Genomic DNA, 27,908 nt, shown 5'->3' on the forward strand with positions numbered 1-27,908 from the left:
TCCGGAGTTCTTTTCACTTGAGAACGCTGTAATTGGATGGATATTAACTGCCTAGGACAAGGGCGAGTCAGTCTTTCAGTGAAGCTTTCACCTTGGCCCTGGTTATCCACTCACTTTGTTTTCCCTGGGGGGGAAGGGGAAACTAACGTGACTATTACATGACGTGTCAATGGAGATCAAGAACGGTCTCAATTATTTCAGTTTCTTAAAAAAAAAAAAAAAAAAAAAAAGGTTTCTCCTTCCCCTTGACACCCTACGGTATCTAAAGCAAAGCTTCAATGCTTTAAAAAACAAGTTTTTTTCTTTTTTGCACACTTAGCAAGTTCTTTTATTTTGGACAATTGACAACAGTAAGGCATTTTCAATGTTTAGTTTCCTCTACCCTCAGACATAGGAACTTAATTTATATCGGGTGGACAAGCTATGGAGACTCAAATCTAGTTACCACCTGCTTTTAAAGTTTTAAGCATTTTTTTTTTGAAAAATAATGTGTGCATATGTGTGTGTGTCATGGTACATAAAGGCAACTTGAAGAAATCAGTTTTGTCCTGCCTCCATGTAGGTCCTGAGGATTGAACTCAGGCTGTCGGGATCAACAGCATAAACCTTCACTCACTGAGCCTACTTTTCAATTTTTTATTTCTGCACATGCGCATGCGCATGTGTATCACAGATGTGTGTTAAGTACTGGCAGAGGCCAGAGAAGGTATCAGATCCCCTGGAGCTGGAGTAGGGAGCAGTTCAACCCACAAGCACTGAGTGGTTTATATTTAAATGTTTGGAAAAAAGCCACGACACATGAAAATCATTAAATTGATATTTTTATGCAGAGAGAACCTTGTTTGAAGAAGCGTATATTCTTTTTATCCTGTGACAGTTACAAAGAACTAAGAGATTATGATAGTCTATGGGTCCAAGCCTACAACAGTCATTTTAAACAGGTCTGTGACCCTGGTTGACACTATTCTAAGGTCCACTATGACCAGGGGTAAATTCAGGCCCAGCAAACTGTTACTTGAAACTTCCTAGTTTTCTGTTGCAGGGAAATTTCTCTGGGACATGTGTTTTAATGGGCAGATCCCAGGTGGTGTTTGGAAGCAAGTCACGCTGAGAAGCTAACATGCCCACACATTTTAATAGGCTAATTTTATCGCGGATAAATTATATACTAGGAGTTACTGCTCTTCCGTCCAGTGGGTGGTGAACAGACGAGATTGTGGATGATGGGCTATCCGTGTCCCCTTCCTGTTAAGACTGTGGAAGGTGGGTAGACACAGGGCATTTGGATCCTGTCGATCATTTCAGATCCTATAGATCTGAAAGGAAGCCAGGAGTCCTCTGTAATGGGGGCTCTGTAGACTTTTGCTCTTTCTTCTTTGTATCTTTGGTTTCTTCCACCGGTCCCCCTTCACTTAGTGCCTCTCCCACACCTGAGAGGTTAAACATTCAATCTCTAGGACCAAGCTACAATGAATTTGAATTTCAGCTTGTTTTTAATCACTGGTCATCTAGGGCTTCCATAAGCCCTCTGAATCAGTTCACTCACTGAAAGCTATTTCAAAACATCCTACTCGCTGAATGTATCGTTTTACCCCCCAAACATCTTCTATAAATTGTATAGCAGTTGTACTGGGTGTGTTCCAAGGTCCACGGAAATAGTGAGACTGTGGGAATCGTGTTTCCACAGACATCTTCTGGTTTATTTCCTTCTTTGTTCCTCAGGTTTTCTCTTAGCTCTTCCCACTCTGTCTTCGTGATCCCGTGTGTTTGCTTGTTTGTGAGACAGGGTTTCTCTGTTCAACAGCCCTGGCTGTCCTGGAACTCTCTGTAGACCAGGCTGGCTTCGAACTCAGAGATTCACCTATCTCTGTCTCCTTTACTTCCCTGTGGTTTGAATTCCTTTTAGTGAATTGTCTGTTAATTCACCACCCCTAAGCTACATTACCTCTGTGCCTCAATTTCCTGGTGTATGAAATAGACATAGAATATATCTCATAAAAGCAAGACTAAATTGCTTAGAGGATGTCTGAGCTACAACAAGCTCTATTTAGGTTAGCTATAACTCCAATATGGCTTGCAAAATATTGTTTCCTCAGTTGCTGTGCTTGGAACAACATGCAAAGCTCTGTAGTATGAGATTATTGGACAGAGGTGACCCCTATGAAAGGATCGTTTGACCTCCAAAGGGGTCGCGAGAATCACTACTTTGGAGCGAGATAACTGATAAACAGCATATGAGACCTCTCCACATTCCTCAAGAACTTTCCTAATACTAGAGTAGGGAAGTCAGGACTCCACAGTCAAAGTCTACTTGGACTCTTGCTGTTTGGCACTAAATTGTCTTACCGTTCACCACACACAATGCTGCCGCTTACTAGTTTGTCAATGGAAACAGACAGGACAGTCTTTAAAGTAAATGCGTAGGGGGCTGGAGAGATGGCTCAGCCGTTATGAGTGCTTGCCGAATATAGGAGTTTGGTTTTCAGCCCCCATCCCTGGGAGCTCACAAATGCCTGTGACTCGAGGTCTGGGGCATCTGAAACTCTCTCAGGCTCCCAAGGATATCTGCACATGTGCATACACATGCAAATACACACAAAAATTAAAATTCTTAACGTTTTAAAATAAAATAAGCTAGCATTTGTGATAGTGCATGGCAGTTGCTAAGGCGCTCACAAGTCAAAATTTTAATTTCTATGAAAAACCTGTCAGTACTAAAACAATACACATTACAGTTGCTCTTTGCTGTCTGTGTTTATAGGTGGCTTCTGGATCCTGTGGTTCTCAGTGGGGACAGTACTGACCTCTTTGGCAGAAAGCAGGGAAGTTTTTTCAAAAATTTGTGGCGCTTCTATAAAAGAACCACTATTAGACTTTACAGGAGGTAGGAAATATTTAAGGGAGTCTCAATAGCTACAGTGCACAGGAAACACTTCTTCCAAAACCTATGCGCATTTCCTAGGATCCATAGGCTTTACCTGCACAGTTGAATAAAATATTCATAAGGAAGTCTCCAGAACTTGTCTGTTACACACACACACACACCTTTTTAAAAAGTAACACCCTCCTCAGTTCTCCTAAGGAAACTGGATACTGTCTAAAGGTATCATAGACGTTGGTTGTAATATGCTATATATGTCTTAGGGCTTAGTTTTTTGGGAGGAGAGACGTTGCCTTCTGTCACTAGTGATGGTCTAACTATAGACTGTTTTGATGACAAAGACTGTCTCAGTGACTAGCACAGGGCCTAATTTAAGTCCATCTGCTAAATAAGAACACGTGAACAGTTACTATCCTCAGAAGCTGTTCAAAGGAAAAATACATAATCAGAAGTTTTAAAATTCTGAGAATTAACACCCAATTGTTGAAAGTTGCTTTGTATCATCGTAACCAACTGGAGTGTTCTCTAATGTGTGGTGTGTGTACACACCCAATTATTTGTGGATTTGTCTACCCCTCCATCGCTTAAATGACTTCCATCTCTGCTGTATTAGACAAGGCTTGGCAATCTCATTCAGTGGTTAAAAGCAGGCTTGGGTTCCCAGAACTAGGGAGGATGAATTGGAATGAGCACATATATTAGACAGTGAGAAAGTCTGCCAAGTGAGCACATATATATTTTCTCTTTAAAAACAAATCTGGCTGGAGATACGGCTTAGTAGTTCAGAGCTCCTACTGGTCTTGCAGAGGACTGCAAGTTGGATAGCTAACAAATTATCTGTTGGGAATCAAACACTCTTCTTACTTACAAGGCACTGCATCCACATGCAAAACACCACTCCCAACATAAGAATTATTAAAATAAAGTCTTTTTAAAAAATGCAAGTGATATATGGAATATAAATACAGTAAAACTTTAAATAAGTATCCAACCAAGCTTTTATTTGGGTTTTATTGCAATCTACTTTTGGCAATAAGGGAAAAGTGACCATAAGAACTCATCAGATTTTATTTAACAAAGCAGTTTTTCATGAATGCTTAAGGTCAGTGTATAGTCAGCTCGGCTTCCAGTATCAACTTGAGTACCTCATCATGAATATCTATGCCAGAATGATAACAGTAAGGCATTGCAAGATGCTACATTGTCTAAGATCAAACCATATTTTATACATTATAATTTTAGGATAGTAAGGTATACTAATACTCCACAATAAATAAGAACTTTTTAAAAGTGTTGCTTAGCCCTTGTTTAACAAAATTCCATTATTAGCTTATTCTTTAAGTACTCCAGTTAATAAAGGTTTGATTGTACTTCAAGAACTCTGACTTTCCCAAAGATTAAAAATTAGTTATTACTTCTTACATTAAAAACAAAGTTTTAAAGCACATCCACACTTGTCCTTAAGAGCATGTTTACATCATATATAACTTCTTATGCCTGACAACATGGCTTATATGGCAAAACGAGTTACATACCAGGACAACTAGGCGGCAGTCCTCCCACCCCACTGCCTCCAAAAAGCCACACTTGGCCTCAGTGTAAAAGTTATATTTTATTGCCATGCTACAAAATGTATGAATTGGCACTGACAGGGAGAGTAAAGAACAAAGGGCAGAAGGGGCAGAGGGCAAATGATTGCTGTTACACATACAACAAGGTTCTCATTGCAGTGGTTAGGTTTGCCAATACTAAAAATGCAACCCCAAAATTTAAAATGCTGATAATGAAACAGCATTAAAAACACAATTTATGCATCGTACAGTATCACGTCTTTCATTAGAGAAACATGGAATGTTTAGAAATTAACCATGGGGGGAAAATTCATATATCTATACAATTGGCAATGGTAGTCCCACTGTAGACAAACTTTTATAAGAGAAAAATTAAAATCTAATAAGCTACCTTTTATACAAGTTGCTATTGAGTGTAGGTGCCTTTATGTAGGAAAAAACATTTATAATGCAAATTAGGAACATACAATAATCTTACAGTATTATACAATGTAATGAAATAGAAACATAACACAAAAGTTTTTCCTTTATAAACAATATTTTGCACTTACTAATGCAAATGTGGCACCCTGGTGACTGTACTATTGATACCAGCCTGTTTCCATGCTGTCTGTCCAACTGCCAGAGAATTTCAACTATAGGATGCTATAAAAGAATGTGTTACACCCTGAAAAATGAGGATAGCAGGAATGTGGAACAGGCAGCAAGAAGACAGGGTGCTGGTCTGGGCAGAGCACATTGTGAAAGGTCTCAAATCCTTTCCTTTGTTAACTTTTCCAAGCCAAAATGTTTCCTATATATTCTGTAATTTCGTACCAATGCCTTGACTCAAATTTGGCAAACATTAGGAAAAAGTAAATAGTACCATGTACTTCACATCAGAAATGAATGACCTCGATGCCACTACATTACTTCTGAGTGTCTCTGATGTTATGTCTATTTCAAGAATATATATATATTTATATTTATACATATACACTACACATTGCACAAAACACTTGGGCCATTTTGGGGTAGAAAACAGTACAGGGGAAACTGGGAAGTACTTGTTACCTTGAGGCAAATACATGGTGGCACGTTGTTGGAAAAATTATGAAAACATAAGGCCCTGTCCATTTTTAATAGAACATATTGAGGTACATTGTATATGCTGTGCCACAGATCTGGGGTGGGAGCAGTGGGGAGAATAACAAACATCAGTTTTGACTTATGACATCGTGGGGGGGTCAACATTAATAACTGTAATGACAAAGATTGCTTGGCAAAGTTTAAGTCCCGAATGTGATCTTTTCTGGATATACTGAGAAGTGAAAGCTTTTTGCTGAGTCTTCGAGAGTAAAGTGCATGTCTCGTCACTCCACAGCAGCAGGAACAAAAGGAACTATTTGCCAATCTTCTTGGAAGGAGGGAAGGCACCATGTTTTCATTTTTTCAAAAGAAGATGAAACTGAGAAGCAAGCCATTGAGAAAAACACTAGTAATACCTATATCACTTTTCACCCCTGGTCTTGAAAAAATGTTGTCAGGATCTGTATGGATAAAACAGGATTTTATTTGGGGGTGGAGGGAACAAGGATTATATTTTCAAAACCAAAAAGTGTGTCACATAGTCTAATCAACAAAACCAATTACCTAAAATTAAGTTTGTCTCAGAAAATCTAAGACATATGGCCACAAATATGTGCCAATAAAATATCTCACTCTGAATTCACCAAATAGTAATAGGTACATTCTTCCAAGACAGAGCTTTAATGCCCAATATGAGACTACTGTAAAGGACAGGTATTCTAAATGGACCGGTACATAGAAACAAGGCAGTTTCCAGAAGAATCTAGAAGTTAACACATCACCTGTTTACCTCTTCCTAATTAATATTCATATAGTCCCCTAAAATCAAATGGTTAGCAGACAAATTGGTCCCGTTTTCATTCTTAAACCATACGTTATTTAAAGCATAAACTGTAGTGATTATATTAGAATTACCAAAAATAAAATAAAATAAATCTAACTCAAATCTCTGAAGGGAAAGTGAAGAAAGAGCACAAAGGAAACAAAGAGCACCCAGCCTCCAGAGCGATCAGCCCCTCACTGCAGTCAGGCTGTGCTGATGCTCGCTCTCAGGAAATCGTGTACACTGCTGCTATCAGAGTTCTTACCCCCATGTTCAAAAAAACACGCTGAAATTGGCACAATTAGCAGTCTACTCAGAAGAAAGGATAAACAAAAGAGGATATTAAACATGGAATCTGCACGTCTGGTCATTGCTCTCTTAGGGAGAACAGTGAACATTTTAGTAAGCACCAAGTTTACAGAGAAAAAAAGAAGGAAAAAGAAAATTCTGCTATAAACCAACGGCACTAAAAACAATGAAGACAACTGAAATAATTTATTTTTATTATGGTCCCAACTTACTGTTCTGCTAATCTAGTCATGGTTTTATGATGAGTTCCTGAATAGACAGAATGTTCTAGGACTGAGACCTTGTTCTTGTTAAATCAACTTTAGCCACATCTGGTATAGCCATATCACATATGAACTTCCTCAACATTAGTGAAAAAAGTAAAATATTTTGTAAGGCTACCTGTCCTTCCACTCTTGTCTTTATTCTACAGTGGTTTAGGAATCTGGAGCATTCTTGATTTCAAAGAGTCCAACATCTGGACTCTCCATCAGTTATATAACGTTCATTTCAGATCCTCAAGACTTCCCTGTACTTGCTATGCTGGCAACAATATTAATAGCTCACACCAAAGTCAGGAGATAATAAGAGCCTAGCTCCACAGGAAGGACAGCAGAGCGGGCAGAGCGGGACTGCAGCCATGTAGCTGAGCAATCCCCACTAAAGTGCTGGGGAATGTGCCCACAGGGAGGACAGGACCATGGGAACTCACATGTTTAGAGTATCTTCCTTTTTTTCTCGGCTAGTAAAGAGATCACCTATGGACACAAATGAAATTTAAAATCGAGACTATGCTTTTCCATCAATGTGAAGGGTCAACAGCAGATAAATAAATACTGGACAAGGGCAACCCTGTTAGAAAATAACAGTCAGTTCCAAATGGACCTTCAAGACCATAACTTGACAAAGATGCAAACCAAGTAACAATAAACACACAATCCCATTCCAAAATGATATATAAACTCAAACATTGTATTGTAAATTGAGAGAGACATTACAAAACAAAGTAAGACAACCCAAACACCAAAGGGGGAAAAAGCTGAAGCTAAAATGGGAATTTAATGGCACAAATGTTTCCATCCAGAAAACAATGTGCTGTCAATCTACCGAAAAGAAACGCCAAGAGATCACGGTGTGGATTTTTCAAATGTTTTTGGGTAAAGCGACCTGAGACTGACTCCTGACCCTACAGCAATTCTGAGTAAGATATCTGGACATGCCCTTCAAAAGACACCATGAGATGAGTAGACAAGACTTGGCCTCCTGTCTGCCTTCCAAAATGCAACCATATTCATGATACTGTACTCTTTCTAGTAACACTGAAGACAGAGGAGCTGACTGGTACAAAAGGAGGTGTGGTTCTTTTGCTTCTTCGTCTTCTTCTTCTTTTTTTTTTTTTTTTGGCCCAAGTCAAAAAGCCTTTAATTAATGAACTAAGATTCCTCATGTTCCATGCTGGAGACCACATACTGTGAGCAGTGAATCTACGAGTCCTACCTTCAAAGCCTAGAGCTATGTTAGCAATGCACGTTATCAAGAGACTTTATCAAAGGTTTAAATGCCAACACAACTTAGACATATGTGGAAGATACACATATGTCCTGGATATGGAATAAAAATCAACCAGCATGTCATTCACTTCAAATCTCATTTTAAATAGGCACTGTGAAAATGGGAATGCTGCTGTACAGTAACGAGTAGAGTACAATGAAATTAGTGTTCTGTAAGGAGTACCTGCTCTACATTAATTCCCTTTAAAGATGCACATGAAATACTCAGAAAAAATTCATCAGTCTATAAAAGGAGTTAGTGTAGAAATGAAAATGAAGCATTGCATCTTCATTTTTAAAAACTTCACGAAGGTGCAAATGACGTAATGCTTTCCAGGCTCACATGGGCAGGTCAGTACTATTGTGTCTAGTTTTCCTAGATGTACCATCGTCGCGTGGCAGTGCTTTCTGCAAGTTGGACATAGCAGCAGTTCTCTCGATGTCTATGACAGCATACAGCTCTGTGCGCCTGGTAGGGGTTTGTGGAAGGGGAGTGGTAGGGGTTTTTGGAGTCTGAGGGTTGTCGGAGTCACTGCCACCTTCCAAATCCACCTGTATATAATTGAGTTGCCTGTGTTCTAAGCTGGGGCGCCTGATGTCAAAGTTAAAGACTGTCGGTGTACAATCCCGACGCCTTGAATAGTCTATTTTGTGAGCACTTGCCGGCACAGTTACATTCTCTGTATTAACATAGTTATGCATTGGATCTAGATTATTATGGTAGCCATTTAGAGATGGGGTCTTTGGTCCTAAATTGTCATCTTCATCCCTACTTAGTTTGCGGGCTTCCCAAACAGGAGGCAAAGATGGTAAATTCTCATAGTTTAACAATGCAGTTCTCCTCTGAGCTGAATTGTTGATGTTCTGAGTATCTGAGGTACTGGCAGATGTCAGACGACCTCTCCTGACCCCTGAGGCACTAGGGATAGATAGCCCATTGATATTTTCATACACCAGTTTGTTAACAGCGGGTGCATCTCTCCGTTCGTCACTGTCATAGCCAGTGTCCCAGTCGGCACCATTTGCACCACTTCCACTAACTTGGTCTCTTCCAAGCTGCTCCAGTTTCTCCTTTTCCATTAACTGCTTCTGAACAGGGGTTGGTCCTAAAACAAATTTGACTCCTTCGGGTTTTAGAAGAACCTGAGGGTCCCTGTCTTCAGTATTACTTGGTTCTTCTCTTTTGGGTGTGTTTGCTTTCCCGCATTAGAAACTCTTGCCTCCTGGGGGACATGCACACTTGCACGGTTTTTCCGCTCTTCTTGCACGCCTGTGGTATTAACATAAGTATGTACCTAAAAAGACAACAAAGCAAATCAGTCAAGGGTAAAACACAAAGCAAAAAGAGCTGAGAGACAGCTCAGTGGTTAGAGCACTGGCTGCTCTTCCAGAAGACCTGGTTCACAATTCCTAGCCCCCACATGGCAGCTCCCAACTGTGTGTAACTCCAGTTCCCCCTTCCGGCCCCTATAGGCACTGCATACATCAGGTGTAGACATGCACATGGGCAAAACACCCCTACACATAAAAATTTTTAAAAAGATATTGGTCACGCCAATTCATCTTATTTATTTATTGAAACAGGGTCTCATTGTGTTGCTGAGGTTAGCATCAAACTAGATCCAACTACCTCTACTTCAAAATGTTAGGATTATTGGTTTGTGCCACTTAAGTTAATTTTATTACTTCTTCTTTAAATATACTGTTACCTTAAATTTTTTTAAATATTTATTTATTTATTTATTATGTATACAATATTCTGTCTGTGTGTATGCCTGCAGGCCAGAAGAGGGCACCAGACCCCATTACAGATGGTTGTGAGCCACCATGTGGTTGCTGGGAATTGAACTCAGGACCTTTGGAAGAGCAGACAATGCTCTTAACCACTGAGCCATCTCTCCAGCCCTACCTTAAAATTTTTGCACTTATTTATTTATTTATTTTTTGCCTAATAAAAAGGCAGGAGGAGAAAAGGGATGCAGAAAACTTTAAAACAAGACACAGCACTATATTTAACAGCATTGTAGTGGGAACCAGCTAATCATGGTGACAAATACCTACAGTCCTGGTATTCTGGAGGCAGAGGCAGGAAAATAGCCAAGTTTGAGGCTATCTTAGGCTACATAACAAGACCCTGTCTCAAAAAAGATGGGAAGGAAGAAAGAGGATTATCATTTTGCAAATGATTTAGAAAACCTTGCTAAGCTATTAAAACCTGGCTAATAAATAAGAAATGACAAGAACTGAAAAGGAATAGGTAATTTTATCACTATTTCCTTATGATCTGACTTGACAAACAGAAAATCTCTATGTAAGAGTTCTATAAAATACATAGATGCAAAATAGATACCATCTAATAAGATCCCATTACCACTTAGAAAAGTTCAATAGTATTTTAGAATGAGAACCTAAAAATATCTGGAGGTCCAGACCAAAAAATTTTAGGATTAAAAATGAAATGCAAAACTGAGGAAAATGTAATTATAGTAACAATGTTTACTACATAAAAAAGACACTAAAAATCCCTTAATGATAAATGACCATAATTTACAAAAGACAAACTTAGCTGATAATATATATAACATTCAAACAAATACATGGTTCCACATTTGAACTACTGAGGAACACTAAATAGCTCCAAGCAACTTCAATGCCAAAATCTACCTTTGTACCTATAGTTCACTGGTAACAAAGACTAAAGCATCAAAAGTAGGATAAACTCTAAATCACTAAGAACTGACTGAGTTTGTCTCTCTTCATCGACAGATGTACCTCTCTACAGACAAACCACTCAGAAGGTTCTTCAATTCCAGCACTCAGGAGGCGGAGATAGGCAGATCTCTCTAGGAGTCCAAGGCCTCCCCTTACATCTGTGCATATTTCAGCACATGTTAGCAAACACATGCCATTTCTCCAATTTTCAATGCAGAAGTAATTCACAGTGGAAGCTAAAAATCACAATGAATAAAAGCTCCAAGTATTAACACAGCAATACAATACTCCACAAACAGTTTTGCTGGTACACAACGGCAGCTGCTTACCTGTTCCTCAGCCACAAGCAAAGGATGTGTAGACTCTTCACCGACTGAGGGTAAGCGAGCACTTCCCACAGAAGGATGCCGGCTGGAGGGGTGGGATGAGGCATCTCCAAACGAGGGGTAGCGGGGATATCCGTTAGGTAAGTTCTGAGCAGCAAACCCTGGAGCTGAGAATAGAAATGAGTGACATTCCTGTCAGGACACACAGAAGCTAGAGCACAAACAGCAGCCCATCCAATCTTCCTTTATCAGCTAACTGTTCTTTCTGGCAGTACTGATGATATCAAACATCGTTCCTCCCAGCACACAGTCAAGCATTTCAACACTGAGGTAATGTAGTAATGAGGTAATGAGGTAACATTTTAGGTAATGTGCAATATTTAATGTTTTCATTTTAAAAATGTTTGTCACTAAAGCTAACAGGGGTTTTGTTGTTGATGATCATTTCTAATTGTTATAGATTAAATTAAGTGTCTGACATACAAAATGAGAGAGAAAATGTCTACTTACTTGTGGGTGTTCGAGGGGTTCTAGGGACTTCCAATTCTGTCTGATGATTATTTCTTTCTACAACAGGCTCTTCCACCACATTTATACTATTATTTTGCATAATCTCTTGTAACATATTAAATAATTCTTCTGCACGGGCACACTTAAAAGCAAAGATTCCTACAAATATAATCAAGAGGGAAACATGGTCACAAGAGCAGTGGTCAGCAGTGACTGCAGGGATTGACCAAAGGACAGAGGACAAGTGACTGCTGGACACCTGGCTGTAACTGGACACCTGTATAGCCCCTCCAAGGCTCAGGAACTGCACAGAAGAAAGAGCAGAAAACTGTCAAACCCAAAGGAAGGGCAAGGAGTTTGGGATGGAATGTTGACTTCCAGGCACAACAAGCTGTTGCACTCTTAAATGCACAGCAGCAGTGATTATATGCATAAGGACTGAACTTACTAGACCCATCAGCATACCCTGTTATGGGGTAGGGGAACTGGCTCAAAGGGGTCTAGGATTTCTACCGAGTTAATGTGGGACAGAAAGACATTTTATTAATGGTGAAGGCACAGTAAGGTGCCTGTACTCCTGTAAACAACCCTCATCCATGTTCCTGTAAAGGACTCTAGTGATAAACTCACTGGAGTTCTCCCAAATCCCCTTCCCATGACATCAAAGTAGATGGGGACTAACTGGGAAGAGAAAGGGACCAGCAACAGAGGGAGCTAAAGGAAGGAGGAAGAGGGGCTACATGATCAAATTTTATTATAAACATGCATGAAAATGCCAACGACCCCATTTTATGTATAATTAATATACGGTAATTAACTTTTTTGAAAAGTTATAAGAACACAACGAAAAGAAGTTGTGAAATAGGCATCTGTGGTGGGTCCTGAATAAAAACATCTTCCTAGCTCAAGTATGTGAACATCTAGTTCCTGGTTGGTGGGATGTTTAAGGATTACATATGGCCTCATGAGAGGGAGTGTGTAACTGGGAAGGGTTTTTGACGGTGTCGAAGCCCAGGTCAGCACAGTCTCTCTGCTGCCACCAGTGCATCAGGATTGAAAGGCTCTCAGCTACTGCTCCAGCACCATGCTCCCTGCCCAGAGTAGCTAGCCCCAGTTAAATATTTCCTTTACAAGGCTTGCCTTGGTCATGTGTCTCTTTCACCAGCAATAGAACAGCGACTAAGACAGCATCCTAATGTGGAACAGCAAGAAACAACTTCTGATAAATCAATTATAGATGTCTTATTTCAAGGCATAAATCCATAAAGCTAAGATAATTTCAGTTTGTTTACAGGACTTTCAGAGCAAAGGGGATCTATCTGCACATACACTCCAGAAAGCTTTAACAGCAGGGGGGAGCCCAGTCACCAGGAAAAACGCAACACTCACCACGGAGCAGGCTGCCTGTGGGCTTTATAATCATCACCTTGTTCACTATCACAATCCCTTAAGACCCCTCTACAAGTTCCAATAGAAGGCATATAACTTGCCCAAGCTACTCCATTAGTAGGGAGTCAAAATTATCATCATCATTATTAATTAGTTAAAAAAATAAAACCATGTTCTATCTGACTCCCATGTTTACATTGCTTTCCCAAGAAGTTAGGACCAAAAATAATACTTAGCTATTTTACTTCTACCCAGGGCAAAGTGTTTAGTGCATGCTTGATAAATAGAATGGATAATTAATCTATTTTCTTTCTTTCTTTTCTCTCTCTCTCTTTTTAAACTGAGACAGGGTTTCACTGTGGAACTCTGGCTGTTCTGGAACTCACTCTGTAGACCAGGCTTGCCTCAAACTCTAAGACCTACCTACTGAGTGCTGGAATTAAAGAGGTATGCCATCCCTGCCCAGCCATAATTTTTTTTTAACACATTCTGTTTGGGAGTTTTGTGGGGATTTATTTATTGGCACAGGGTCTTTTTAAACCTGGCTGGCTTGGAATTCACTATGTGGAGTTTGCAAGAATCCTCCTGCTTCTACCTCCCAAGGGCGAGGTGTACAAGCGAGCATGTGTCATCATCATTCCCAGCCTTCCTCACAGAAATGAAATGCTGTACACAGAATAACTGGAAGCATAATGTTTCAAATATATCTGAAGAAGATAAAGGCTTTACCTACCTTGTCCAGTCTGACACCTTCGACCACTTTCAAAAGAAAAGAGATTTGAGTCGTAGCCATATCGTCGCAGGCAGAGGTAGTGCCATTTTACTGAATCCCGTTTACGGGTGTATAGAATCAGTTCTGTGTCTGTCAGCTCCATTATGCCAGAGCCTAGCTCATTCCCATCATCATCCACATTAATGACCTAAAAAGAAATAATAGCATCTTAAACATTTCACCAACTTTCAGAAAAATGCACCGCTGATAATTATATCAACTTTTTTTTCACTTGCTAGTTCATCCACCTGTCAATGTGTGTAGGGTATGATCTATATAGCAATAAAATAATATCCATTCATATGTGTAAAGAGTTTATATTTCCACTGGAGAAATAAGATACAAACACCAAGTCACACTATGTTAGACGAGCTGACGAATGCAGCAGAGACTAGCCAAGGCAGCAGTGACTGCCTACGGTAGCTGAAAAAAGTAAGGAGGGATTTTAACTAGACTTGAGTAGGATTAACTTTATAGAGGAAATCCAGTAAAAAGGAAATCTGGTGGCTCACAAGATACAAAACACAATATGAAGACACAATGCTGAAACAGAATAAAGAAAGTACCTTTAAAGGGTCAAATAAGACCGGCCCAAGTTCATCTTAAAAAAAATAAAAAGGACTGTAATGCCAAGTTCCAGAAAACACCCAGAGATGGGCTGGGTTATTGGCTCACTTGACTAGCATGCATGAAGCCCTAGGTTCCATTCCTAGCACTGCAAACAAAGAAAATGGCCAAAGACAAAGAATAAAGGGTAATGTTTATGGAGCTGTCATGCCCCCGGGCACAAACAGGAGATATTGCATGTACTTTCCCCACTTAATTTTGATAACAGCCCCTGACTACAGGTCAACGTTGCACCAATGACAGTAAGACTTACTAATCATACAAACTGCCCAAGAGTGCAAAAGCTATTAAGTAACAGAGCTGGAACTCATAAGATCCATGCCATCCAGAAGCTAAGACAAGACACCGAGGTCAGACTGGGAGAATTCAGCCTATTTTAGCCCAGGTTACTGAAGGAAGAAAGAGGACCAACTGTGCAGCGACCACAGGGGAAAAGTCCCAGTGCAGTGAAGAAGTCAAGCCAAAGAATGGCAGCACAAGCCCTACAATCCAGCTAGAGATGAGAAAGAGTACTGGGGCTGCAAGGTAGACTTGGACACACAGCAAGACTGTCTTATCAAGAAAAAAAATATGGACTGGCATGGCTTTTAATCCCAGCACTCAGGAGGCAGAGGCAGGCAGATCTCTTTTGAGTTTGAGGTCAGCCTGGGCTACAAAGCAAGTCCCAGGACAGCCAGAGGAACCCTGTCTCTAAAAATTACAAACAAAAGAGCTAAAAGCAACAACAAAAACAAAAGACCCAAAAACAAACAAACAAACAAACAAAAACAAATTAATCATCTATCTAAGCATGCATGAAGATGTCTAAATGACGGCGCTACTGTTGGGATCTTAGGTGTCAAAGCCATAGACCCCGACCTTGGCAGCATTTATAGTGTCTTCCAGTCACTGTGGGCATGTCTCTGAAGAAGACCCACTGCGTCCTTTTCTGTCACTCTGTCCCGCTGTGCAGTCCCATAGCAGCAGGCTAACAGATCGTGTACTGTAACCTCCAAGGCTGACCCCAGATAAAACTGACAAGTGGTAAGACTACAAAGACTACTGGAAAATGACGTTTTAAAGAAACAATTATCACAATCATGTGATCAATGGACACAAAGGACCAAATTAAAAACTAAAGGAGGATTCCTGTTACGGTTTGTCCCCCTGGCCGTTCATCTGCGGGAGGCTTGGCCATCACTGTGGCAATGCTGAGGTAGCGGTACTGACTTTTAAGAGGTGGGCATATGGGAGGTCCTTAGGTTACTAGGAGTGTGCCCTCAAAAGGGTCAACATAAGATCTGTGAGACCCCAGCTAACCCAGTCTCTCAGAGCTCTGGTTGTGCGGGCCACTGAGATACTATACCACAAGGCAGTCAAGTAAAGGGGTCCTTGGTTAGAGCCAGTGCTATGTTGACTGAACTCTTCTATTCAAAATTGTAAGCTAGACACACCTCTTTCCTTTGTTAAGTATTGAGCCAGATGCACTTGTTACAGTAATGGGAAATGGACCAATAATCCATATTGTTAGTAAAGTGCCATTTACTCAAATAAGAAGAGGCAGACTGTGGAAAAGGTGGGGAAATAAAAGGTCTGGTAATAAAAGAAAGACGGCAAGATGAATGACTGTTCAAGTACATCCAAGGAGGCGACGAAGAAGAACATAGTTTTGTTGGCTTTACTGACCTTAAACTTGTTCCGATGGTTATCTGGGACAGTGTCTTTATCTGGACAGCTACAACAGCTACCCATGGCTTCTTCAGAAGACCATGTGAGCACTGCACAGAAATAATTTGACGAAACTTATACCAGGATACAAAAGTTGTTAAAACAGGAAAGACTAGAAAGCACCACACACAAGCATGATACTTTGATGCAGAAAATAAAGCCCAATGACGTTAAATTTAGAATTAAATTTCATTCAACTAGTTGGTCAATTCTGCTTGGTGATGCATGTCTCAGAAATGCACATTTCCAGTTTAATTTATAAAGGTCTGCTTATTCTAAAACCACGTACTACTACCTAAACAATTAGCTTACAGTTATTCAATAGTTAATCAAAAAACTAATTGGGGGAGGGGTTTCCGAGACAGGGTTTCTCTGTGTAGCCCTGGCTGTCCTCAAACTCACAGAAATCCACCTTCCTCTACCTCACAAGTCCCGCGATTAAAGGTATGTGCCGCCAGTATCCAACAAGAAACTAATCTTTTATGACTTACCAGAAATTTCATGTCCCTTCTTTTAAAAAAATAAAAGCTGGGCATGTGGCACATGTCTTTAATCCCAGCAGACAGCCAGCTCTTGGGAGTCTGAAGCCGGCCTGATTCATACGGAGAGTTACAGACCAGGCAGGGCTGCGTGTGTGTGTGTGTGTGTGTGTGTGTGTGTGTGTACACAATTTTTTAAAAGATGCTGCACTTTTAGCTAACAGGTATTTTGATTCTTATTACTCATTGTAGTCCTTTTTATGTGTCCTATTAGACAAAAGTTCATTGGCAAGCAACACACAGCAAACTTAAACAGTACATTAGTAAGAAAGAAGGCCAATTTAATTCAACCCGTAGAATAAAACACACAACACTGGCCAACCTTTGTCTATTTACTTGTGATATATTTTGTCTATTTAATCCTTTGCCACAGAAGGTCAGATACAGCTTACAGAGGTGACAATAAGTGGTTCAAGAGCATTCCAAATAAAGGAGAATGTCAAAGCATTGCTTCTAAACAAACCAGAGAAGCAGAATACATTTGCCATTTGCTACATGGGCTAGGCAAAGATGCACAGGAACCAGACAATGTTCCAAACACAGATGTGATTAAAACTGTTTAAATTCAGTGTTTTGTTTTGTTTTAACCGCTTTCAGGTTTAAAAACCAAAACCAAACCCCCTGGTGTGGGAGGTCTTTCTGTTTATGTGTTACTTTTATTGGTTGATGAATAAAGAAACTGGCTTGGCCTGATAGGGTAGAACAGAGCTAGGTGGGGAAAACTAAACAGAATGCTGGGAGAAGGAGGTGGAGAGAGTAGAACAGATCTAGGTGGGGAAAACTAAACAGAATGCTGGGAGAAGGAGGTGGAGAAAGAAGTCATGGAGCCACTGAAGATAGAAGCAAGGAATTTTAGCCAGTAAGCCACAGCCACATGGCAATACACAGATTAATAGAAATGGGTTAAATTAATTTAAGAGTTAGCCAGTAAGAAGTTAGAGCTAATGGGCCAAGCAGTGATTTAATTAATACAGTTTCTGTGTGATTATTTCAGTCTAAGCTAGCCGGGTGACTGGGAACCAACAAGCGGTCTCCTCAACATGGGTAAAATACCAGCCCAACCCCCCTTCTCTAACTACCCTACCTCTAGTTAGAATAAACAAACTACCATTCCCCACATCCTTCCACAATAGCTGTCTGCAGCTTCCCTTTTCTGAGGTGAAACTTTTTTTTTTCCTGGTGCCAACCTATCAGGTTAATTAGAATTATCACACAACACCATCTAAGCACTCTAGGTTGTCCAACTGCACCCACATGGCTTTGTCTTTAGCAGGAGCTGTGGCTGGCGATCCACTTATGCACTGTTCTCCCTCTAGCATGAGCTCCTTCCCAGCAGGAGCTGGTCCTACTCATCCTTTTTCATGTTCAACAGTAAGTAGGTACTTTAGGCTATTTCTGAACTAAGTGAACTATATTACACTAAGGTAAAGAATGCTTGGTAATTAAAATTAAGATGAAGCCGGGCGGTGGTGGCGCACGCCTTTAATCCCAGCACTCGGGAGGCAGAGGCAGGCGGATCTCTGTGAGTTCGAGACCAGCCTGGTCTACAAGAGCTAGTTCCAGGACAGGCTCTAAAGCTGCAGAGAAACCCTGTCTCGAAAAACAAAAACAAAAAAAAAACAAAACAAAAACAAAACAAAACAAATAAAATTAAGATGAAAAATTGTACTATCATATAAACCTAAAAAAATGTAACCTGCAGTGTTCTCATAGTAAAACGGCATGGTCTTTTAAGGTGTTTTGTGTGTTAGTCAACTAACTTTACTGACAGGTATCCTCTCTTCTTCATTCTCTAGGGCACTAGCACACTGTTTAACATAGCACATGTTCTAAATATGTTTTATGTTTTTGATTGATAAGTATCAAATTATTAAAAGAGAAAAATATTTTTAAGTTCACAAAAGGTATAACTGGGGCTGGAAAGATGGCTCAGAGGTTAAGAGCACCGCCTGCTCTTCCAAAGGTCCTGAGTTCAATTCCCAGCAACCACATGGTGGCTCACAATCATCTGTAATGAGATCTGGTGCCCTCTTCTGGCCTGCAGGCATACATGCAGACAGAATACTGAGAATACTGTATATATAATAATAATTTTAAAAAGGTATAACTGATAGAAACATTTTGAAAATCTTTAAATTATGTCATTCTTTCCCTGTCCTCCTTAAACACAAACACATTCATTTTAACTATGGAAGGGAGCTAATCAGATGTGCACTTAAAATTCACCTGCCTGCAGGATACATTAATCCAAAATTCTTCACTTTAGCCTTGGGAAAACTCTTCAGACAAAGGCAAAAGGCAGCCACTTTTTTCACCAAAATATCACAAGAATGATCTCTAGACAACATACTAAAATTCTTCTCTGAAACCTCTTGAGTAAGCCTCAGTCAGTTTAAATACCTCTTAGCATCTCTATCTTCTATGCTCCTACTAGTATGCCCCATTAAACAGTGCTAAAGCACTCCACTGCCAGAGCCATGGGATACCTGAGAAGAGCTACTAACAGGGGGTGGAACCAGCCCAAAAGAAGTGTGTTGTAAACAAATCTGAACAGAACTGGAGACCTGAAGAGCGTTTTGACATCAGATGCAAAGATGCAGAGTTTGGAGTTTGCCCATCTGGTTTTCCCTCTTGCTGTGGTCTAGTATTTCCTTGATATGTTCCCTTCTCTATGTTTTGGAATGGTTAATGTATATCCTGTGATATTATATGTTGAAGTATGTGATCTGGTTTTTTATTTTGGTGTTTTTAGGTGATTACAGTTAAGAGATTGTCATACATCTCCGAGGAGACTTTGGACTTTGAAGTAAGTTTGAGACTGAACAGACTGTGGGGACTTTTGAAGTTGGACTGAATGAAGCTGGGTTTTTGACGCCCTTTACTAGTGGCATCCAGCAGTCAGGGGTCGTCTGCCCTAGGGCGTGAGAGTAAGGGAGACAAAGAAATGACAAGCTATTGGTAGTGAAGAGTGCTGTTAGGAAAGACAAAGAAGAGGGCTAGCCAACAAATGACGGTGGGGCGGGGGCGGGGCAAAACCAGGACAAGGTTTTGACATGACGAGAGCAGGGGCTTAGTCCTCGAGAAAAGCTCAAGTTGGTGAACACAGGCAGTGGTTTACATTCCAGCTTTGGGAAAGAGACCTGTTTAGAAACTGAATTAGAGTTTCGACAGTTTCGTTGATGTGCACAATGCACTCAGGTTGTTCTCTTCCTCTACCTCTTCACCATCCTCCTTCCCTGAGTACACTCCTCCTCCCCACTTGTCCCTTCAGAGACTCATGACGTCTGGTCTTGCTGTGTGACTCCTTTAGTTTAGCCAGGACCATACCTGTGACTACTGGACTAGGACTAACAATGGAACTGATGGGGTCACCAGTGGATGCCAAAGGACTCCTCCTCTCTCTGACTCTATCAGTAAGAAACAGTTCTGCAGTAAGGGGCAGGGTTCCCTGAGTCCCTCCTCCACCATGTCTGCCTGTGTCTACCAGAGGACAAGCCCATTCTTCTGTGGATCCAGTGCAGACTTTCAGAGTTGGTAAGAGTTCCTGATTGCTATGGCTGTGCATTGCCCTAAAAGATGTGAAATCTCTATTCAAATCTCCGAGGCCTTCCTTCTGACCCACAATCTCTTACACAAAAGGAAAGTGCTGGATAGTTTTCATTTTTGAATAGCACATTAGTATCTGGTTGCCACATCTCAGCTGTGACACCTTATAATATTCATTGACACTTTAATCTCTGAATAAAGACCCATGTGCTCTCATAAGCACACTTCTCCAGAACTCGACACATATGCAGGTGATCTTATGCTCCCCAAGAACAACACTGATATCTGATTATATTCAACAGCAACAGGCAGCTTTCATCTGAGATCAACTTCCACAGGCTGTGTGAATATTCTCCACTAGGAAATACTGTGTTTGTTTAATTAAGGTCATTTGCACTTATTTTCTGGGAACAAGGGAGTCAGTAATCAAGACTCAACATGGTTGCATTCAACAAAACAGTATTAAGTTGATTGGTCCTTTCTTTTAAGGTAAATTTCAACTTACCTAGATTTGGCCATTAATATTGTTAGCCTCTGATGCTGCATCAGGAGATTAATCATATTTCAAAATACTATGTCTTCATTTAATGACTTAACCTAGAAATAACAGAAAAAAATCAATCTCTTTCTGGCAGTTGAACCTGGAACCTCATACATACCGAGTACATATTCTTAACCACTGAAGAACACACAGAGTCCTGAGACTTTACTGCTTTTTAAGATAAAAGTTTTCACTCTAAGACTTCTGGTAGTACTACTAGTTCAGCTGACCAATATAAACAAACTCAAAGATCTAAAATGTTGATTTAAAATTATTTAATATCCAAGCTAGATTTTTGAAAAGATAAAGTAATGTATCAACCTAGGTTCTACGATGACTCTGGCTTCTGGACTACGGCTACAGTACTGGCTAGTCCACTTCTATATACATATGTCCCACTACAGCTACGACACTGACCAGTCCACTTCTACATACATATGTCCCACTACAGCTACGATACTGACCAGTCCACCTCTATATACAGCTACGATAATGGCTGATTCACTTCTCTAAACATATGTCCTCTGCTGTAAATATGGCTCCTTTCCAGACTTAAAGTCTTTCCATGCTCTGTATCTTCTATTCCATAAGACCTCCCAGTCAGGGACATTAGTCAATCTGAAAGTTGATGACAAGAAAAACATTCCAGCTGGGAGGTGGTCTTTAATCCCAGCACTCAGAAAGCAGAGGCAGGTGGATCTCTCTGAGTTTATAGCCAGTCTGGTCTACAGGGTGAGTTCCAGGACAGTCAAGTTACACAGAGAAACCCTGTCTCAAAACCAAACAAAACAAAACAACAGCTAAAAGAGAAACATTCCCAAAAGAGTCTGGGACTGGCATTCTAACAATAAATTAGTCTACAATCCTAAGAGACTTCATTGCAACTTTGTACATTTTCTGATCCATCTGCTTACTGCAGAAGAAAGGGGTCTAACTCACTCAAGCAGAAAGGTACTTACTGAACACCTACACTGTATCTACCAGGCAGCTACATACTAACCAGAATTCACAAACAGATGGTATTCAAAATAAGCACTTCCAAACTCATATACTTACAGATACTAATTACAACTCTGACTTTAATACCTGTACATACAACAAGCACACCAGGTACTTGCTCACATCTCCATGGAGGGGGATGCACAGCAACCCAGCATCACTTTTAGCAGAGCTTCTTGTTTGTCTGTCTGTCAAGATGGGGACCTTGCTAGATAGTCTAAGACTTAGACTTACCAGACTTTTTCAACTTGTGGGTCACACCCCACTTTGAGGTTACATATTAGATACCCTGCATATCAGATATTTACATTACAATTAGTAACAGTAGCAAAATTACAGTTATGAAGTAGCAATGAAAATAATTTTATAGTTGGGGGGTCACTATAACAAGAGGAACTGTATTAAAGGGCCACAACATTAAGAAGGCTGAGAACCACCGCTTTAAACTATCTACTATATTTATAGTCCAGGCTAGCCTCAAATTGATGGTCTTCCTGGCCTGGCCTCCCTAGTGCTGGGCTTATGAGGACACACCACATTTGTCTTATTAAAAACCATAGGTCTATAGGGGAGTCTCAAAAAAACTTACAACAATAAAAGGGGTTTTGGTTTGGTTTTTTAAATATATTTTATTGTTTTTGAGGGTTTCATACAATTTTTTAAAAGATTTATTTATTTATAATGTCCAGACTGTTCTGCCAGAAGAGGGTGCCAGATCTCACCATGTGGTTGCTGGCAACTGAACTCAGGACCTCTGGAAGAGCAGTCAGTGCTCTTAACCTCCAAGCCATCTCTCCAGCCCTCATACAATATGTTATAAACAATCTTTTCATTTTTAAGTATACATGTGTCTTAGGCCAGCTTGGTCTGTGTTCCAGGCCTGTCAATGCTGCCTAGTGGGACATTTTGTTTTTTTGAGACAAGGTTTTTCTGTGTAACAGCTCTGGTTGTCCTAGAACTTGTTCTGTAGACCAGCCTGGCCTCAAACTCACGGAGATCCACCTGCTTCTGCTTCCTGAGTGATAGGATTAAAGGCGTGTGCCGCCACCACCACCTGGCTGGGACCTTGTCTCAAAATAACAAATAAAACAGCTGGGCATGGAGGCACATGACTTTAATCCTAGCACTGAGGAGGCAAAGGCCGGTGGATCTCTGTGCATTTGAGGCCAAAAAAAAGTATACGTGTCTTGCCTACATGTATGTCTGTGCACCACATGCACGCATAAGGCCTGTGGAGGCCAAATTAAGGGCATTAGATTCCTTGGAACTATAGTCAGTTGTGGGCTGCCATGTGGATTCTGGGAATCAAACCTAGGTCCTCTGGAAGAGCAAGTGCTCTTAACTGCTAAACTGCCTCACTTATTTAAAAAAAAAAAAAAAAAAAGAATTTATTTATCTTTATTTTATATGCATAAATTTTTCTGCATGTGTATCTTTACATGACATACATGCTTGGTGCCCTCAGAGGCCAGAAGGTGGTGTCTGATCCCATGTAACTAAAATTACAGTTGGCTGTGAGCTGCCAGAGAGCTGAACCAGGTCTTCTGTGTGAACAGCAAGTGCTCTTTCTTAACTGCTGAGCCATCTTCCAGCCAAAGTCAAAGATTTTTTTAATGTTCAACGATTAAAAGTGTATTTAATATCAAATAGGTAGTACATCTGAGATGTCTCTACCATACTGCAGTGCATAACTTCAGGGTTACATCCCCACTATCGCTTAGAACACCTTGGCTCAGACAGGAGAATACTAAATGCTGTAACTTACAGCTAAGAAAACTCACATAGAGTAAAATGATCTGTAAACAGCACGAGGGTTTTTAAAATGCAGTCTACTCACATACTGTAGCACCTAACAAGCATTTTCTGAACATCCACTTTCTGTAAGACAATCAAGTAAATGCAGCTGTAGAAGGAGCGGCGGCATTTTGTAGTGGAGAGGCAAGCAGGCCTACTTTTCGTCCCGCCCGGCTCCCGCAAGGCTAGCTGAGTCCCGGAAATATCAACACACAAACTGTATTCATTTAAACACTGCTTGGCCCATTAGCTCTAGCCTCTTACTGGCTAACTCTCACATCTTGCTTTAACCCATATTTAGTAATCTGTGTAGTACCATGAGGTGGTGGCTTACCGGGAAAGATTCAGCATGTCTAACCTGGAGGCTGGCTTCATGGTGTCTGACCCAGAAAGGAGAGGCATGGTGATTGCCTCACTTCCCTCTTCCTTACAGCATTCTGTTCTGTCTACTCCACCCACCTAAGGGCTGGCCTATCAAATGGCCAAGGCAGTTTCTTTATTAACCAATGAAATCAACACAAAACAGAAGACCCTCCACCATCATGCAGCAATTCCTATGGTAACAGATTCCACAGGGAGGAATACACAGAAGAAGAAAAATACCCAACAAAGTCACTGGCCATGTGCAAGTACTATGAATCCCTTTAACTGAGTACAATGTGTGAAGAAAAGCTTCTGGGGGAAGAGATCTCTAAACTGGGTTCTGAAAGATAGATGGAAATTATCTAGGAAGGTGTGATTCAGATCAAGAAGGATGCACACAAACGCACACAACCCACAACAAAGACTACTCTTAGAAATGGTTCGCTACAGTTCCTTCAAGATGGAATGTAGGGAAATATAAGTACCTATGGAGGTCAGAAGATGGTGCTGGATCCCTTGGGGCTGGAGTCATAGGTGGTGGTGAACTGTCTGATGTGGGTACTGGCAACCAAACTTGGGTCCTGGAAAGAGCAGCAAGCTCACTAACCAGAAAAGGCTTCTAACCACTGAGCCACCCCTCTAGCCCCAGTCAGAGAAAGACTCCTAAAAAGGATTAGTGAGGCTGGGGGTGTAGCTCAGTTGGCAGAGTACTTGCCTACCATGCACAAAGGCCTAGGTTCAATCCCAGCACCACATAAACTCAACACAGTCGTACACACCTGCAATCCCAGCACTCAAGAGATGGAGGTAGGGGATAAGAAGTTCAAAATCATCCTCAGCTACATAGAAAGTTTGAACTCAGCTTGGAATATTGAGATCCTCTCAATCAACTTTTCCAATCAATCAATGTGTTAAGGACTTGGGGTATGTATGTGCACCATACGAATGCAAGTGCCTGTGGAACCCAGAAGAGGGAGTCAGACTAGCCCCTGGACCTGCAGTTAAAGGTGGTTGTTAGTCACCTGATATGTCTGTTGGGAACCAAACCCAGGTCCATTACAAGATCAGTATGTGCTCTGATTTCCAGACCAGCCAGGGTTACATAGTGAGACCCTATCTTAAAAAGAAAGAAATCATGGCTTTTCAAAGATGTAAACATACGATGGACATGAATTAACTGTTGATAGAACTGGTTTGGAGAGAAATTCTAAGAACCACACACACAATAAAGAATTCTGAAATGAATTTGTAAACTGATATGCAATGGGTATACTAACTGAGCCAGGAACCAATTGCATTCTACTGAACACAATATACATGCCTATGAATATCATTCAACTGTATTTTGATTTAAAATTTTGTTGTGGCAAAAGATTCATTGCTATCTTAACCATATTAAACACACAGTGGCACTAGACACAATGTGTGCTACAGTCATCACCACTACTAGAACTCCTTTTGTCTTGTAAATTAAACAGAATTTCCATGACAGCAGCCAGTGGAAACTACCATCTCTGCTTTTGACCAGTGTCTCATTGTAGTGAAATCACAGACTACACAGGATCTTTGTAGCTGGTTAATTTCACTTAGCATGTTTGCAAGACCCATCTGTGTCTCACTATATGTTGTAAAATCTTGTTTTTTCAACACATATTCACTATGCTGGCCTGGAAGCAGAACAAGCTTCCCACTTCTGCCCCCAAGCACTGGGATTACAGATATGCGCCTCCATGCCGAGCTTGGCAGGCGTAGTTAGAAGTAAGTATCCCATTAGACGGCTTTACTGCACATGTGAGTTGTCAGCTCTTCCCTCTGTGGCCACTGGGCTGCCGTCTTCAAGACTCTGCACAGCTCTCTTGGACACACCCAAGAGACGCGGCACTGCATTATGTGCTTTTTCTATTTTTAGAAGAAGTGCCATACTGTTTTCCACAACATTGGTACATTTACACACACACACACACACACACACTTATAGTGAATAGGGGTTCCAAAATTTTATACCCTTACCAGTATTTGAATTTTCTGTTTTTTTTTTTTTGTTTTGTTTTGTTTTTTTTTTTTTTTTTGAGACAGGGTTTCTCTGTATAACAGCTCTGTAGAGCATGCTGGCCTTGAACTCACAGAAATCTGTCTGCCTTTGCCTCCCAAGTGCTGGGATTAAAAAGGTAGAAAGGTGTGAGCCACCACTGCCCAGCTGTTTCTTTTTTAAATAGTAATCACCCTAATAATTATGAGTTGGTATCATTATGATTCAAATCTGCATTCTCTAATGACACTTTCTTCATTTGTATATCTTCTTTGGAGAAATAGCTATTCAAAGGACTTTACACACAGCTTTTTTAAACAAAGCTGCTTTTTCATTGCTGACTTCCAGTTTGTACATAACCTAGATTTCAGTCTTCTATTATCTTCATAGTTTGAAAACATTTTCTATTTTTACTTTTTTTTGTTGTTGTTGTTTTATTTTTCGAGACAGGGTTTCACTGTAGTATTAGAGCCTATCCTGGCACTAGCTCTTGTAGACCAGGCAGGCCGCGAACTCACAGAGACCCGCCTGCCTCTGCCTCCCGAGTGCTGGGATTAAAGGTGTGCGCCACCACCACCCGGCCCTATTTTTACTTTTACTGTAGTGTCTTTGGTGAGGGAAAGAGGAGCTAAGAGAGCACCTCACTACAGCCCTGAACAGCTTAAACACGTAAGGCCCACTGGCCTCCCAAGCCCTGAAATTACAGGGTGTACCACTATACTCAAGCTACTGAAACCATGTGTGGATGCTAAAACTCTAATCATCATGAAATTCCATTAGCCTTTAAAAACTTTGGTTGTATCCAAGAAATTGAAATGAATGTGAAACTTATTTTCATTTATTTAGTGTTCATTAATATATTTCATAAATTGTATATAACAGAGGCTGGGGACTGACCCTGCCTGATCCACACATATGCTAAACACGGTCACTATTCCCCCAGCCCCGAGCCTATTTTATCATTTTATTCTTTCTAATATTACATTATTTTTTAACTTTATTATTTTTTTCCGGCTGACCACCTCCCTTCTCTCTTCCAGTCTCCCAATCTCCCCTCCCCCAGATCATTCCTCCTAACAAGTTTTTTTTAACCTCCAGTTACGCTTTATTGTTTAAGTTTTGTTGTTGTTGTTTTTTCAGTGTAGCCCTGGCTGTCCTGGAACTCAATAGACCAGGGTAGCCTCAAGTCTCCAATTTACAGAGATCTGTCTGCCTCTTGTTTCCCCAGTGGTGGGATTAAAGGATGTGCCATCACTCCCAGCTAGTTCCTGATTTTTAAACCTTCCATCGCTCAGCATGGTGCTCACCGTGAATTATTCAAACACTGCTTTTGTTATGCTGGTGAGGTTTTCTTCTCTTTCTGGTATGTTGTACTAATATTAAATTCTAAATAAATTTTAGTTAAGGGAACTAATACTTTAAGAGTGGACATGCTGGGCTGAGGTGACTCAACAGTTAAGAACACTTGACTATGCTATTCCCAAGACCACGATAGCTCACAACCATCTTTATAAATCTAAATCTTGAAAATCCAATGTCCCCTTGTGACCTCCTCAGCACCAGGCATACATGTGGTACACAGGACACATATGAAAAACACTCATATAAATAGAACAAAATAATTTTCTAAAAAACTAGCGGTGTTTAGCTAGGTTTGGTGGCACATGCCTGCAAATCTTAGCACTCTGGATGCTAAGGCAGGAGGATTAGTGTTAAGTTTGAGGCCACCCTGGGCTACATATAGGAGAACCAGTCTCAAAAAAGGTCATATATTCATAAATTTTATCTATAAATTTCTGCAACATGAAAACGTTAATAAAACTACACTGTGGTGGTTTGAAAGAAAATGGCCTCTAAAGGGAGTGGCACTATT

General features: G+C 40.5%; 1 protein-coding gene across 1 annotated transcript in view; it reads right to left on the bottom strand.

Annotated features, from left to right (window-relative positions):
- Window positions 1-4,878: 4,878 nt before the first annotated feature.
- Frs2 (fibroblast growth factor receptor substrate 2) overlaps window positions 4,879-27,908 on the bottom strand; it is a 79,927-nt gene continuing 56,897 nt past the window's right edge. Inside the window, 7 exon segments of the mRNA XM_038314999.1 lie at window positions 4,879-9,381; window positions 9,384-9,476; window positions 11,223-11,386; window positions 11,730-11,888; window positions 13,852-14,038; window positions 16,183-16,274; window positions 20,815-20,906. Of these exon segments, the coding sequence (XP_038170927.1) occupies window positions 8,521-9,381; window positions 9,384-9,476; window positions 11,223-11,386; window positions 11,730-11,888; window positions 13,852-14,038; window positions 16,183-16,248 (1,530 nt within the window). The 5' untranslated portion in view covers window positions 16,249-16,274; window positions 20,815-20,906 and the 3' untranslated portion in view covers window positions 4,879-8,520.

The sequence above is a fragment of the Arvicola amphibius genome, chromosome 17 (assembly GCF_903992535.2).
Source record: "Arvicola amphibius chromosome 17, mArvAmp1.2, whole genome shotgun sequence".
NCBI classification, from domain to species: Eukaryota; Metazoa; Chordata; class Mammalia; order Rodentia; family Cricetidae; genus Arvicola; species Arvicola amphibius.